The sequence below is a fragment of the Amia ocellicauda genome, chromosome 5 (assembly GCF_036373705.1).
Source record: "Amia ocellicauda isolate fAmiCal2 chromosome 5, fAmiCal2.hap1, whole genome shotgun sequence".
Lineage (NCBI taxonomy): Eukaryota > Metazoa > Chordata > Actinopteri > Amiiformes > Amiidae > Amia > Amia ocellicauda.
In genome coordinates this window covers 4,037,057-4,051,770 of record NC_089854.1, presented here as the reverse complement: position 1 = coordinate 4,051,770, position 14,714 = coordinate 4,037,057, and the positions used below count along the sequence as shown (strand labels likewise).

Here is a 14,714-nt window from a genome sequence, read left to right as displayed (position 1 = left end):
GTGCTTGTGTTTGCAATGTCAATCTGGTCAGCTGTAGCTTCATACTAGTCTTTATATATCAACTGCAAGCATCTATCACAGCAGGGCAATTAAAACAGTGAATTAAGGTGACACACTCTGGAATTGATGGAAACCAGAGTTTAATATTTCTTCTGATGCATAGGGCACTGCCTCCCCAGGAGGTGTAGTTAAGAATAAAACCCTGACATGATCTGACCTCTGGGCACCGCACTGCTGGGATGGGCGATAAAGACACGACTCTACAGACACCCTGATGGCTGTGCAAAGACTGGTTAGTAGACCCCATGGATTACCCATAGTCAGCTGTCTATGATAACACTATGTAACACAACTTTTGTTCCTGGGTAGTAAGTGTTATTCCTAATTGCTTATGCCTCAAAAGTATAGGAAATGGCTATTATTCCCCACAAACTTTGCTTTTGTGACCAGGACAGTGATATTTTGTAACTATTGTGTAACTATTTTGTATAGTTTGTAACTATTTCCAATGAGAAAACAGGCAGATGTGTCTTTTCATTCACATACAGTCAGAAAACAACAACATATGAATCCAAATTAACATGTATTTATTCTAAAGTAATACAAAAATGACTACAAAAGATTTAGAAGTGAGTAGTTTTTCGAGATTTACGATTATACTGTATTTTTCTGACTTTGTGAACGAAAAGACACAAATTCGCCCGTTTTCTCATTTGAAATAGTTAAATTTCAAAATATCACTGTCCTGGCCACTAAAGCAAAGTTTGTGGGGAATAATAGCCATTTTCTATACTTTCGAGGTGTAAGCAATTAGGAAATAACACTTACTACCCAGGAACAAAAACAAACAAAACGATATAAATTGTTACACAGTATAATTCTTCATAAGTCAACGACATGAAATTGTGATCATGTTTTCGGTTAGAAATCACTGCTTTAATCAACAATTAAGGCCACACTATATAATAAGCTGTGCTACAAACAAATAGCGCAAGAATCAGTGTTTGAAATGGGCCGGTATACGATTTGCCATATTGGCACTTCTCAAAAAAACAAAAAACAAACGTATGCTTCACTTTGACAAAGTTTTTATATTTTAAATAATGAGCTATAATAATATATTAAAGCAATGTGCATGTGTATGTACAAGGGTGTGGCACATCCTAATGCAGTGCTGTTTCCATAACACATACACACATACAGTCAGTACATATTCACTTTCAAATGACTGTAACGTCGCACACGTACTCGCCGGCGTCGCCGCGTTCATCTGCATAAACGTGTGAACAGAAGCCTGTCTTGTTTTCGGTAAATATATATACCGTATATTAATTAAAAAACACCATCACTTTTGTTTTTATTCAGTTATTTCTCACTTTAACTATATATATATATATATATATATATATATATATATATATTAGTGTATATTGCAGTGATTGAACTGTCATTTGCGACATACACAATGCATTATTGAATTATAATGTTGATGGTTTGGTTTAAAGCGTATTTACACAGTTTTGTTGAAGAGCTTTTTGTTAATTTAATGAGAGTTCACAGTCTATCGACTCTTATTCTGCTAACAGTATCCGGTGTCTTGTTTTCAATCCAGTGTGTAGTTCACCACACATTGAATGTGATTTGTTTGAATCTTTGGAAAGCAAATCATTCAAAAATAATAATTACAAAAATAAATAAATAAAAGCCTGGCCTAGCCTTCTTCTACAATGAAGCCTCTTCTTACCCTGAATGAGTCCGCGATGTCTTTTTATTGATGAATGTTTAATACAATCGCCTGCAGTTATTTGGAATAAACGCCAGGGCGTTTAATTGAAGTTGTACGGGACATAATTAAATGATTGAGCTATTCATAAATCATAAATAACGATACAGATTACAGTAATTCCATTCAGTAGCCAGACTTCAGGAATAAAACTACCTTACCCAGAATGCATCACTCTGTCTCCGGCGCGATATGCAGGTCGCTTTCGTGTTGCGCAGATGTGCAGTTCTGCGCAGATCTGCAGAATCCCTCCGATTCCATTGTGCAGAGCTGCGGACAAGTGCGCTGCACGAAGGCGACCGCAGACTTCAGTCATTCTGCGCAGAATCTGACCATTAGCCAATGAATGCTCAGACAGTGCAGAGTGACGGAAGTCTGCGGTCGCACACTGTGTAAACACGGATCTAATAAATGTCTGTTTTGGAATCGTTGAAGGACATACAAAAATATTGGACCTAAATCAAAAGATACAGTAAGTGACCACGTTTTATTTATGTAGCAACTGAATTGAATATGTACTGTTTCTGATATTTATATTTAAATTTATATATATTATATTCGCTCTATCAGGGTTATTTATGTAGGCCTAATGTGTAAGTGAATTTGTGCTGTATCTGATATGTATGATTTATTATAGCGCTATTTGTTTTAGCACACATATATTCTGGCCTTAATAGGTGGCAATAAGTTGTGATTTCTGACAGAAAACTTGTTAACCACAAGTTAACAACGACTTATTGTCCGTGATGAATTGTGGCTGGTTAATTTTTGGTGATGAATTGTCACAGGTGATGAAAAGCTGGTGATGAAAAATTTGTGATGAAAATGACAAATTGAGGGCATACCAGCTGTCCCAGATGTCCTTTATATTAAACCTGGGCTTTTGTGTTATCTATAAGAACAAGCTTCTTAGACAGTGTGCTTTTCATTGGTTTTGTTTTTTTATTTGAAGTAATCTTTGTTGTATAAACTTTTCTCAACATACAGACATATCCAGACCGAGAGAGGGAGAGGGAGGGAGAGAGAGGGAAAGAGGGAGCAAAGCTTTCTGCATTAACAGTGAGGGATGCAGCAAAGAGCCAGTCAGACTGCAAGAAAAAAATGTTAAGTAAAATGAACAGAGGCAGGAATCAATCCAAATGATTGTGTCCAAAAACAAAGTGGTTTTACCTGAGACACTGTGCAAAATCTCCAGTTTCCTAAGCAGACCATGAACACGATGCCTAATTGGTAAACTTAGTCTGTTAGCCAATTTCAAACCATAAAAAAGTTATCAAAGAGTACGTTTTCCCTAGTTTATTAAATTCATGCACTTTTACCAGGGATATTAACCACACGGACCCTGGAAAACACGCAAAACACTACTCCAGCATACACTGGCCACGCTAAACACATGCATCTCTTGGCACCAACTAGACAAAGCTCACCCCACGTCACTCCAGATTAAAATCACGTCTAGAGATTGTATGAATATTTCCACATTGTCCTACTCCTCCACAATCCCCTATGACAAAGTCCTCTATAGTCCTCAATTCCTAAATATTCCCATAGGGCTCAGTCCAGCAAAGAGATTTTAAACAATGCTGCAAAGAATTATAAAAAATGTTTCTGTAGAGCCCTAACTACAATATAATATATGAGTTAAATCATACAGGATGTTGAATACAAATATATATTAGTCTTTTAAAAACAATCTTTACATGGACCGGCTTAACCCTCTGCTTTTTTAGTAAAGAAAACTACATAGAAAATGAATAGTGCGGATCTAAGAAAAAAATACACTTCAAATTAGCCCTTCTTCCTACACCTCCTCTACCTCTTCAAACGTATGGGCATTGAGGAAAACAGAAACACATCTTCAGTAGACTGGCAGAAAGGGTGAGCTGTTTCTACTGTGTTAAGGAAAACCCCACTCTCGCCCGTACAGATCTCCTCTGTAAAACTCCATTTCCACTTCCTGTATCTGACCAAATTAGTTTTCACTTAATTCGGGCTGAACCTTCACACCAGATTTGCAACTAAACGCACTGGGATTCCTTCCAAATTGTACCGGCTCCATTCACAACAAAACAGTCAGTTGCCTTTAAAACCTTCTTCCCCCGTCTACTAACCTTTTCATAACTGCTATATTTCTCCTGCAGTGATGTACTTGTTTTACATCCAACGTGAGCTCAGTAAATTAGTTACGATCGATGAACGTAACAGACTGATTGGTTGTTCTTGTAAGCATAAATCGGTATAGTTCTTGTTTGAAACTTAGTACTGGTACGTGTGTTCTTAAACCAAGTCTGAACCTAATTCTTGACTCATGTCTGACGAGAAAAAAAGAAGAAAAAATGTTCATAAAACGTTTTTCTTTCTTAAATTACCATTTTATTTTATTAAATTAATGTGGAGGGAAAAAATCTCCATTAGTTTATAATAGAGGCTGTTTTTATTTTTTTGTTTTGCTTATACAACTGCAGTCAAGCACACCTTGCTAGGGGTCCACTGCCAATCAGCCTGTCGCCCAATCAGGCCTCATTCTTCCCATGGCAACCAATCCCTCCTCCTCCCATTGCTGTGCTGGTTTGTGCCAGGTTCTAAAATCCTGTGATGTCACCATCAAAGCAGGAGAATGTGTGATGTCACAATGACTTCACACACATGCTTAGAGACGGCTGTCGGCCAGGGTTGCGTCATGAGAACCGGGGTGTTGTGCACGGGGCAGCACAGCTCTGGCAGAAGAAGCGTGGGCAGTCACGTGCCTGACCACACGCCCCCTGCGCCCGTTGAGAATCACCATGGCTGCACCCTCCATCTCCTCCAGGTCAAGGTGAATGGCCTCTGCCATCTCCCGCTTCGTCACAGCAACAAACCTGGGGTCCCGTGCCAGGACCTCCAAGCCACCCCCGATCAGGACCTGCAGGGACACAGAAGGGTCTGACTTCAAAGCGCCTGGTCCACTCTTTAGATCTGCTTCCACTATTTAGACCAGCCAAAGTGTGTCGGGTGTATACCCATCTGTCTGGGCACTGACCTCCTGGATGAGCCGGTCAGTGGCTGGTACTGGGCACTGCCCCACTGCATGCTGGCAGCTGCAACTACAGGCACCACTAAGTAGGGATGCGCTGCTGCCACCTGAAGTGTGTAGAGAGACCTGCAGCCAAAAGACAGTGGGATCAGGGGGTTGTGGCAGTGAGGGCAATAACTGAGTGGGCTCTGGCCTGGTGTTACCTGCACGTCGAGGCTCTGCTCAGAGATCTGGGAGAACAGGCTGTCCCTGTCTTGCTGGTGGGTCACACTGAGCCTGCTGAGTTTTACGTCTCTCCCTGCACCGAAGACAGACAATAAGCCTTTTTAATTTGGGAATCAGGAAGTGTGCTATTTGCATATGATTGTGAGCAGGCAGACAAATTGTGCATTTCTTTAATGTATTGATATCAAAGTACATATTAAGCTGCAGAGGTCCAGTTCAGTAATGCCCAAAAGTGACAATAGTTTAATCTTTGCTCAGGTTTACACAGGAGGCTGTGCCAGAGATTTAGCTGTGACATTGTGTTATTTAGTCCTCCTGAGACTCTGAAACTGACCTGCTTTTCTTGGCTGTCGGAGGTCTTCGCTGGACCTGTCCGTCTCCTCCAAAGAAGGGAGCTCCATGTTCATCTCGTTCTCAAAGGCAAAGCTGGAAGAGTCACAGAATTTGTCAGTTCACCATGCTGACATTTTGTCTGAGCATGTGTAATATATCTTTAGATCTCAAATGGGGGTCAATGGACCACTGGTGGGTTGTGGACTCTTCTGGGCTGTTCATGGAAACTTTTATGTAATTCTTATATCCCACGGCAAACAACAATAAAAACTAAGAAAAGAAGCAGGAAAGCATATAAGATGTAACTTGAAATCTTTGGCCCAAGATGTATCCATATAAACTACACTTGATTATTATATAGGATCTTTGCATGCTATTTTATTATCATACTTAAACTCAAATGCTCTAGGTGCTGTATTTTTCTTCACTGTAGGTTTGTAAAGCAGTTGTCTTTGTGTGTGTGAAGTGCCTTGGACAAAGGCTTCAGCTGTAGTTGTGTTCCTCAGTACTCACCGTCCAGCTGCGTTGTTGTTGGCGTTCATATTGATATTGTTGTTGGCGTTGTTGGTGTTGCCCTGAGGGAAGAACTCTGTGTTTTGCAGGAAGACGGAGTCGGGGGGCGACTCGAGGTCCTCGGGACGGTTGTCGGCCAGCTGCAGGGGCCGCTGACTGGTCATGTGGGTAGGGAGGGGTGTGCTCCGCTCCATGGGGAAGTGGTCTACGTGGTTACCAAACAGCCCACCTGCCCGCTGGGGCACACAGAGCAGAGGGTAGAGGGTTAAAGGTCAGTAGGAACAGATTCAGAGCGGTACAGTTAGTCAGAACCCTTAAATTGTAATTTATTGAGCTGGGAGAGACACTTGCAGTGCAGGGCAATCGGTGAGACAGTGCTTTCTATCCTTTCTTTTCCTTCACGTCGCCATACCTTGTTGATTGGTTCAGTTCTGCACCTACCCTGAAGATGCCGTCCTCAATGGCTGCCTCCTCCATGGCTCGGTCCATCTCCTCCTCAGCTGTGAGGTCCCCTGAGATGGCCCTCTGCAACTCTGGAGCCACCTCCTCTTCTATACTGCGCAGACCAGCCTGGACCCGGAACAGGGACCGACACAGAGAGGAAGCGAAAGAGAAGGGTTCGTGACATATGGAAAGGTTGTCCAGAATCGCAGACAGTAGAAATGTGACTTCAACAGCAATTCAAACTCTCTTGCATGTCATAAAGGAATAGAAACAAAGGCCTGCAGGACAGGGTCTCAACCCCCCACACCTGTATCTCCACGGCATTCCTCTTCGTGGGCCGGTAGCCGTAGTACTCCTCCTGGCGCTTCATGAACTTCCGGAAATGATCCTGGATAAGGAAGGTGGCGTAAAACTTGCCCACTGTCACCTCGTCATCTACAGGAGAGAGACACACATGCAGACTTAGAATCTGCAAAATCCGACCATTGGTGGGAGATTTTATGGTTACCTTCAAGGCTCTTGGTTGTGTTTCTCTAGTTTCTTCACACACAAAACTGCTTCAAAGCTCTAAAACCATCTGGGCAATTAAATGGGATATCATGAGGCCCTTTCCTGCACTGCAATACAGATTTGCCGTGCTGTTTGACCCTAGGGGATTGACCCTGTTTGTCAACTTTTTCAGCCCATTGCGTTTTTGCACTTATCCACCCTGGGTTGAGCAGGATCACCTTTGCCCAACCTTCCCCCTGTCTGATGGTATCTCTGATGGTATCATCACCTCCAATAGGTGGGATGACCTGGTCCAGGAGCTTCATGCTGGTCCTTTTCCAAATCTTCTTAATGATGGCTCTCAGCTCCTCATTGGCCTGCTCAAAGTTACCTGCAATGAACACAAAAGGAAGTCCTGGTTACTACAGCAAGTGGGGCTCTATAATGGGATGAACATCGGTCTAAGCTGAGAGAGCAGAGATACGCAAGAAAACACACAAAAAGGAGGGGAATGATTCATTATGAAGTATTCTAAAGGACAGAAGACTTCAATTATTATTATCGATTAGACTAACGATGCAGTCTGTGCTGACAGTGGTCCTACCTTCGGTTTTGATCTTGAGAGCAGTCCTCACCAGGGCAAACAGGGTGGCATTGAAGGTCACGGTGCCGTCGCTGTTGAGGGGCATGTTCATAGACACCAGCCGCTAGAGGGTACAACACACACACACAGACAAACACACACAGATAAACATCTTGGATAAACTTTCTCCCAGAAGTATGATTTTGTTTGGTTTCCGTCTGATATCACTGAGGTCTTCTACTTCAGTTGCTTAATTTCCTGGTAGGTCTTTAAATATAGTTAGTTTCTTAAAGACTCTTACATGGAGGACCTGCTCAATAACAGGCCTTTTCTTTTGCTTTAGATAGAAGGGAGAAATTAATTAGCTGATTCAATATAATTTTGATAACATCACTTTATCATATATATCCAGGATCATCTCACCTTGCAGGCTACACGGTGAGGACAGAACTTCCCAAAACCCAGTGGTGGCTGGATCCTCCGTAGCAATGTCACCACATCCAGATGTTTGATGCGCCCCCTGCAGGAGTTGAGGACAAACTGCATTTACTCTGGTGTCAATGCAGGACTTCAGAAATGGGGGAGATAGAAGGCATGGGGCCACAGAAGGGACTGTACAACTTCTGATTAATAAAATAATCTGACAGATCTATATTTTCCTCTTTTGCCAATCAGCTTGGAGTGTGCTTTAAAAATAAGTTTTAGATTCTACTCCAAAATCACCCACAGTTCACGTTGGGATGTTTCAAGATGTGAAGGATCAACCCTAAGGCTCTAGAATGGTGATCTTACCAATACGAAATATTATTGTCATAGTTCTGCACTGTTGTGGGAGGAGGTTGACAATGAAGGACTCACTTGGCCTCTGGGTCATACTCTGCCCAGATCCTCTTAAACTCGTCCAGATGATGTGGACCCAAGATAGACCAATCACGTGTCAGGTAGTCAAAGTTGTCCATGATGACTGCCACAAATAGGTTGATGATCTGAGGAGGGAAAAGGTCAGGGTGTTACCTCAGCCAGGCAAGGAGCACTTATTTGGTCTGGTTTTGACACTTAGTTGGAAGATACTACTCTAGTCCTTTTCAGGAGTGGGAGGAAGTGTCCAGTTATATATGGTGCAGTGACATAGATGTTGCCAGAATAAACATGCTTAAGATATGAAGATTAGTGTCCCCCCCACTTGTTCAGGCCCATGGCAGGCTTGGAACTTGTCGTGGCACACCACATGACAGAGAACACACCCATACCTCCCACTCACCAGGAAGGCACACAGCATGTAGAAGCTGATGAAGTAAAAGACAGCGAAGCCGGCTCCACAGGTGTACTCCTCCCCGGGCAGGAAGTCAGAGTTGGGATCGCACAGCTTCCCGTACATGCAGGCCAACATGATCTCCTGCCATGCCTCTCCTGTGGCACACCTGTCAGGACAGAGAGCCCTGTTAATGCCGGAGAACTTCTGCCACCGCGGTGGCGCAGGGCACTGCTTGTGTCTTAAGCCACAGCACCTTTGATGCCTCTGGATTCTATTGCTGACACTAACAGCAGAAACAACCTGCGTCCCTAACATCCCAATGGTTAAGGAAGCAGAGATAGATCTCGTAGATCAGAGATAGCTCACCCTCCCTCACCCCCACCAAACCCATTCTCATCAAACGCTCGCCTCATCAGCCAGGCGACCTACCGGAAGAGCAGCAGGACAGCTTGTGGGAATGTCTGGAAGTTGTTGTTGCGGTTGATCTGCGTGCCATCCACCAGGGCGATTTTGCCGAAGACCTGGAAAGGACAGAGTGTGTCTCACTGAGTGCTACAGGACAGAGAGCCCAGTCATCCAGATGCCAGAGGCCAAGAATGAGCTCATACCTGCATCCCGATGACGGCATAAATGAAGAAAAGCATGACGATGAGGAGGGCGACGTAGGGTAGGGCCTGTGGGACAGAAGAACACGCTCAATCTCAGGTCTTTCTTTTGTGCTCCCCCCGGTTAGGTTAATGTACAGAGTTTTACATGTCAGATGAATGGATGCTGCACTTGAAAACTTATCTTCAGAACATTAGAACCCAGCAGATGGATTCTGAAGACACTGGTGCTACTCCAATATGTCAAAGTTACAATATATCACACAATATAACCTTATTTGTTGACAGAATCCACAACTCTCCTCAACCTAAATTATATCATACAGGGCTGTAATGGTTTCTGAATGCGAAAATATTTCCTCCATTAGTAATGCGATGGGGGTGAGAGAGCGTGGACAAGACTGACCTGGAAGGACTTGATGAAGGTCCAGAGCAGGGTCCTAACGCCCTCCCCTCGGCTCAGTAGCTTCACCAGACGCATGACTCGGAACAGCCTGAAGAACGTGATGGAGATACGGGCATTCTCCTCCGACTCCTTTCCGAGGGGAGAGAAAGACTGATGTCAGCTCTGCTCAACATGCAGCCCAGGCCAGGTCCCTCCCCTGCAGGACTCTTTCTGACAGCTCCTCCGTTACTTAACAGAGTCTCCAGATGCAATGAGATCAGCGGAGGAGATTGACACAGTCCTGCAGCAGTGGGATTGGTTTGGCAAGGCTGCATGTTGGGCTAGTATGGGACCATGGATGGAGCCCGGGTGGCACATGACACAGGAAGTTCTGAGAAACACAGCCTGTGTTACTAAAACTGAACCATCCAGTCTGAGAAGTCAAAACTGGTTTAGAAATTGGTGGGAATTGCATATTTTGCAGTTGTTGTCCAGATGACAATAACAAAGCTAAACAGCTCAGGTTCCAATTCAGGTTAGGACTGTATTTCATTAAATAAAAAAGGGTCAAGGACAGTCACTGAAACCAAATTGGAGGCACAGCATTGCAATTATTGGTTATAAGACCAGTGGCTTTTGGTATAGAACAATAAGACTGTTGCTGTAGCACATTCACTCAGTACTTCCTGCTCAACATAAAACTCACACTTTGGTTTTAAAAGACATTTTCCTCTTTTTCATGTTTTTTTGTTTCCCTCCACTTGTTTGTGATCTCCCTGCTGAATGTGTGCTGTTGGATATGGGATCCTGGGTTTCCCAAAAGAGATTTATATATTTTGTGCTGATGAGTGGTACTTTAGTGTTAACAGCACATAAAGGTCTGCAGTCTAGGCTGAAGAAGATGCAGAGACAGTAAAGTAAAGTGAGAGCGACAGAGACAGTAAGGGGGTCCCCTTCAGCACACAAACCTGAGTGAGATATACATATCAAAGAGAAGGAGTTTTGAAAAGGACTTGTACTTAAACTCCTTTTCTGCAAAAGAAAGACTTGAAGGTCTGAATTGGCCCATTGTGTTGCATGCACAGTGACTTGGCAGGAATTTCTTATCACACTCCAGCAAGGGTGCAGAGATGAATCTGAAATGAATTAACTGGAAATGTAGGGAGTACAATTTGGAATTCAACATGAAGTCGTGTACTTTGCAAGCATGGCTGGTGAGCAGTACTTTTATGAAAGCTGGCCTAATTCTCAGTGTGTATGGATGCACAGTCTCCCTGGCCATCTTGAATTAATGTGGATTTACAGCATAAATCCTTTGTATAAATAAATAATCCTGCCAGATTCAAGATCAATCCCAGAGGAAATAATTCTCAATCAATAACATAGAATTTACCAACATTCCAATTCAGATTCCTTCAAACACAAGACTTGGCACGATGACCTTTAAAGGTACTGTAAAGGGATGCCAAATGCATTTATTTTAATCACCTCGAGGCATGTTCCCAGCAAGTTAGTTTCGGCATCCAGGCGTAATGGAATTACTTTGTAAAATTCAAGAACCTCGGTGTACTGAACAAACAGTCTCAAAAGAACAAGCCAACAAACCAACAAACCAAAACCTGGTTCATGTGTCACTGCAAAACACTTCGCTGTCATTGTGTGCTTGTGCTGAGCTGGACAGCAGACTCGCACAATGTCCCTGGATGCCAGGAGGATTGCACTACACAGAGAATACCAAATCACGATGGGCAATTGGCTGCTGAGCCAAACTTCTGAGGAAAATGTCTTGATGTCAGAAACGTATTAGTAAGCACACATTGGTTATGCAGGGAACTGTCTGCTTGGGTTCTACAGTCAATTATAATTTATCATACAATTGTATATATTGTAAAATGTTGTCTCTTACCAAATCCAGAAAGACATAATAAGGATTGGGAAGGGTTTATACATCTCAAGATCTTTTACATCTCTGCTTCATATTAGGATTGGTAATGTAGTAGTCACGGTCAGATTTTGCTTTGCTGTGTAACTGGCAGTAGCAATACCTATTGTGTTTTTTGGATTCATTGTAAAACATATTTTGCATGCTGACCAGGAACCCAAGCTGGGACGAGTCCCACTGAGCCAAAACCATACCGAGCACCAGGAGGCTTTTACAGCTGTGCCATTGAAGACACTTCTCCATCCTTAACTACTGTAGCCTTATCTTCCATATAACCACTATGAACACACTTTAAAAGACTCAGGACTGTGTTGATAAGGAAAGGAAACTGGGCTGAGCTGTAAATGTCACCAGTGTCCCGCATGGCTTTTCCATTCTCTCACCGATGACCAATTAATGAGATTAAGAGGAATGTGGTCAAGATCTACTCACTATTTTAGCTTTGGTTGAAGATTTAATAATTTGGTTAATTTGTTTAATGTTAAACAATCAGATTAAAAAACTAAAAAGACTATAGGCAGTACACAAAGAGAGGTACCAAACCTGTCAGATAGAAAACAAACCAAAATACTTATTCCCCTTAATGTTTTTTCTTCATGAAAATAGTTTCAATTTCTCAGACGCAGAATACAGAAAAATGGCAGTTCATTCTGTAGACATATGCAGTGCAACATACTATAAACAAAAGGTAGCTTGAACAGACAATACAGAAATTGGGCTAAATCAAACTTACTGGAACTGGAATGTCATTACTGTCCCCCTAAAAGTGACAATATATAATTAGTTTTTGAGAGCCAGAAACCATCTTAGCCTGCTCGAGATGTGTGTATTTTAAAATCCTTATGAATTCAGTATCAGTCCAAATTTTTGAAGTTATAATTAGTTTTTTAAGAAAACATCAATTTAATTTAAGCATGAAATATTATTAGAAAAATAGAAACAACTTACTTAACAATAAATACATTAATGAACCTCCATTCCCACTTCTTACCAACTTGCTTGCTTACTGTACATGTAATTTATGAGTGATTTAACATGCATTTGCAAGTATTTGTGGACTGAAATGAATGCACTTCTCAAAGAAAATGCAGGGATAATAGCAAATATATTCTAGATATATTTTCCTATTATGTCTTTGAGAATTCTGTGGGCAACTCACGGCAGAACCAAACAATACCCTCTAGGCCACTCGAGGGATTGCAACGAATGAGTGCAAGGAGAGAAAACAAAGAAGGAAAGAAAATAATACAAGGGTAGAGCAAATTATCTGGAACATCTGGCAGAGGCCACATCTGGCAGGGAAACACTACAGAAGAGCCACCTTCCTAATCTAAGTCCTCTAAGGTAAGTTCAATTGGACTTTGTGTGATCTGGATGCAGTTTTATGTTGGTGCAGAGTATGTTATATTACTTTCTATACTTGTTTATGATTAGGTTGCATTAAATAATTCCATATACTCTACAGGCTGTATTAAAAGTATCCAAATAATACCTAATTACTTGAATATGCATTTTACATTGCCTGTTTCATATCGTAGTGGAGAACAGGGTCTTTGTGCTGATGCTGTAGTGAAGGATGAATGGTGGATTGGCTATGGGGGGAAGATGACCTCTTTTTGCACTTTGGCAGGTAATCAGAAAGGTTTTACAAAGGGAAAGGGCAATCAATTACTTCTATCCAACTGTGGTCATGGTGGCCAGTAAATGTGCTTTCAGGCTTAATCTGTAGTGTTAAGGTCCCGAATGGAACCACCATATTAAACCACAAAATATAGACCCATGTGTTCCCCAATCACAGCTCTAAACAGAATGGAAAGGATTAGGAATCTGGATCTCAAGAGCCCTGCATTGATTCCATAGTTTAATTACTGAATTGGTCTTGACAATGGGTGCCACTAATGACTCTCAAAACATCAAGGAAATATCAAATCACTCTACAGGTAATCTCAGGACTGTTCTGTCCGAGGGTGAACAGTAGGAGCCGCGAGCTGTCGGTGTGGATACCTCGTTCTCCCAGTACAATGGGTTCAGTTTTGTAATAAGGGCAGATTAAACGCAGAGCTCTACGACACCACACACAGACAGACACCATGCCATGGAACACAGACCCTGCCTTCTTCACTTTGCAATCCCTGACTACTGCCATCAAAACTCCTACACAGCCTTTTTAAATACTTCACCTACAAGACCTGGGATGGATTCTTCCAACAGCTTCACAGGTTTTATTTGCAGAGGTGTCTTTCAGGTGGCATGTAATTCATTTTCCAGTAAACACTGTGCCCCAATAAAGGCCCAGTCCCTAACCCTAATCTGAGAACTGTGCCTTTTCTGTAGCACTGGTCTAATTCAGTACTTCCAAATCAAAACATATATAACAACTCCAGTGTGAAACTCTTGTTAATTTTCTATGCTCAGAGGTCATAGTAATCTGACAGAATCTCGCATTTAGGTTTTGTATTACTCGTGTAAAAAGTCTCATTACTATTTACACTGAAGACACTGTCCTGGGGTCTCAAGAGTGTAGAAAAGTCCCATTGGGGGAGGTGAGTGGTTTTTTAGGACATAGTTGTCTGGTCCCTTATTTTTTTAGGATTTGTGGGTTGGGAGTCCTGATGTTCATATCTGTGATGGTGGGTGGAGTTTGGTAGCAGTGACTTGTAGATACTCATATGCGAGTCATACCTCTTTAGTTTATGTTATTGTCAATTGTCACGGTCCACCGCTCCCTCCCTGTGTCTCTATCTAGTTGTCCACTGAAGAAGGCAGGTGGCTAAGCAGTGAGACAGAGCAGTAACACAGCAAGACGCATGCAATGGCAACAGATATTTACAGCACAGCCACCACTTAGGCAGTACAATCCACCACTGGAAGCAAGAGCGGTCTGTCGAGGAGAGAAACACAGCCAGAGTCAGACACGGAGAGAGAGAAACACAGAGAGGGAGAGTAAGCAGGAGGGAATGGAACTAAAGAATAATGGGAGAATGAAGGGGTGGTGATTAACCAACAGAGAAAAAAGGGTGGGATTTTAAAGAAAAATAACTGAAGGGGAACCTTAAAAAAGTGGAAAAATCAAGAAGAAAATTTGAATATTCAGGTCCAAGGGATAACGAGGAAAATATGGGTGGGAAGATGAAAAGTATATAT

The 14,714-nt window shown here is 42.4% G+C and overlaps 1 protein-coding gene across 3 annotated transcripts in view; it reads right to left on the bottom strand.

Moving 5' to 3' along the window:
* Window positions 1-2,702: 2,702 nt before the first annotated feature.
* LOC136749233 (voltage-dependent L-type calcium channel subunit alpha-1S) overlaps window positions 2,703-14,714 on the bottom strand; it is a 32,506-nt gene continuing 20,494 nt past the window's right edge. Inside the window, exons 29-45 of one of the 3 annotated variants that reach the window (XM_066703316.1) lie at window positions 14,401-14,451; window positions 12,304-12,330; window positions 9,650-9,778; window positions 9,247-9,312; window positions 9,068-9,159; window positions 8,645-8,804; window positions 8,242-8,369; window positions 7,807-7,903; window positions 7,405-7,507; window positions 7,090-7,191; window positions 6,619-6,746; window positions 6,309-6,437; window positions 5,868-6,103; window positions 5,356-5,447; window positions 5,000-5,094; window positions 4,803-4,922; window positions 2,703-4,685 (exon numbers count right to left, since the gene is read on the bottom strand). In XM_066703316.1, coding sequence (XP_066559413.1) covers window positions 4,434-4,685; window positions 4,803-4,922; window positions 5,000-5,094; window positions 5,356-5,447; window positions 5,868-6,103; window positions 6,309-6,437; window positions 6,619-6,746; window positions 7,090-7,191; window positions 7,405-7,507; window positions 7,807-7,903; window positions 8,242-8,369; window positions 8,645-8,804; window positions 9,068-9,159; window positions 9,247-9,312; window positions 9,650-9,778; window positions 12,304-12,330; window positions 14,401-14,451 — 2,007 coding nt within the window. In that variant the 3' untranslated portion in view covers window positions 2,703-4,433. The remainder of the gene's footprint in view (window positions 4,686-4,802; window positions 4,923-4,999; window positions 5,095-5,355; window positions 5,448-5,867; window positions 6,104-6,308; window positions 6,438-6,618; window positions 6,747-7,089; window positions 7,192-7,404; window positions 7,508-7,806; window positions 7,904-8,241; window positions 8,370-8,644; window positions 8,805-9,067; window positions 9,160-9,246; window positions 9,313-9,649; window positions 9,779-12,303; window positions 12,331-14,400; window positions 14,452-14,714) is intronic. The other 2 variants (XM_066703317.1, XM_066703318.1) reach the window with 2 other exon arrangements.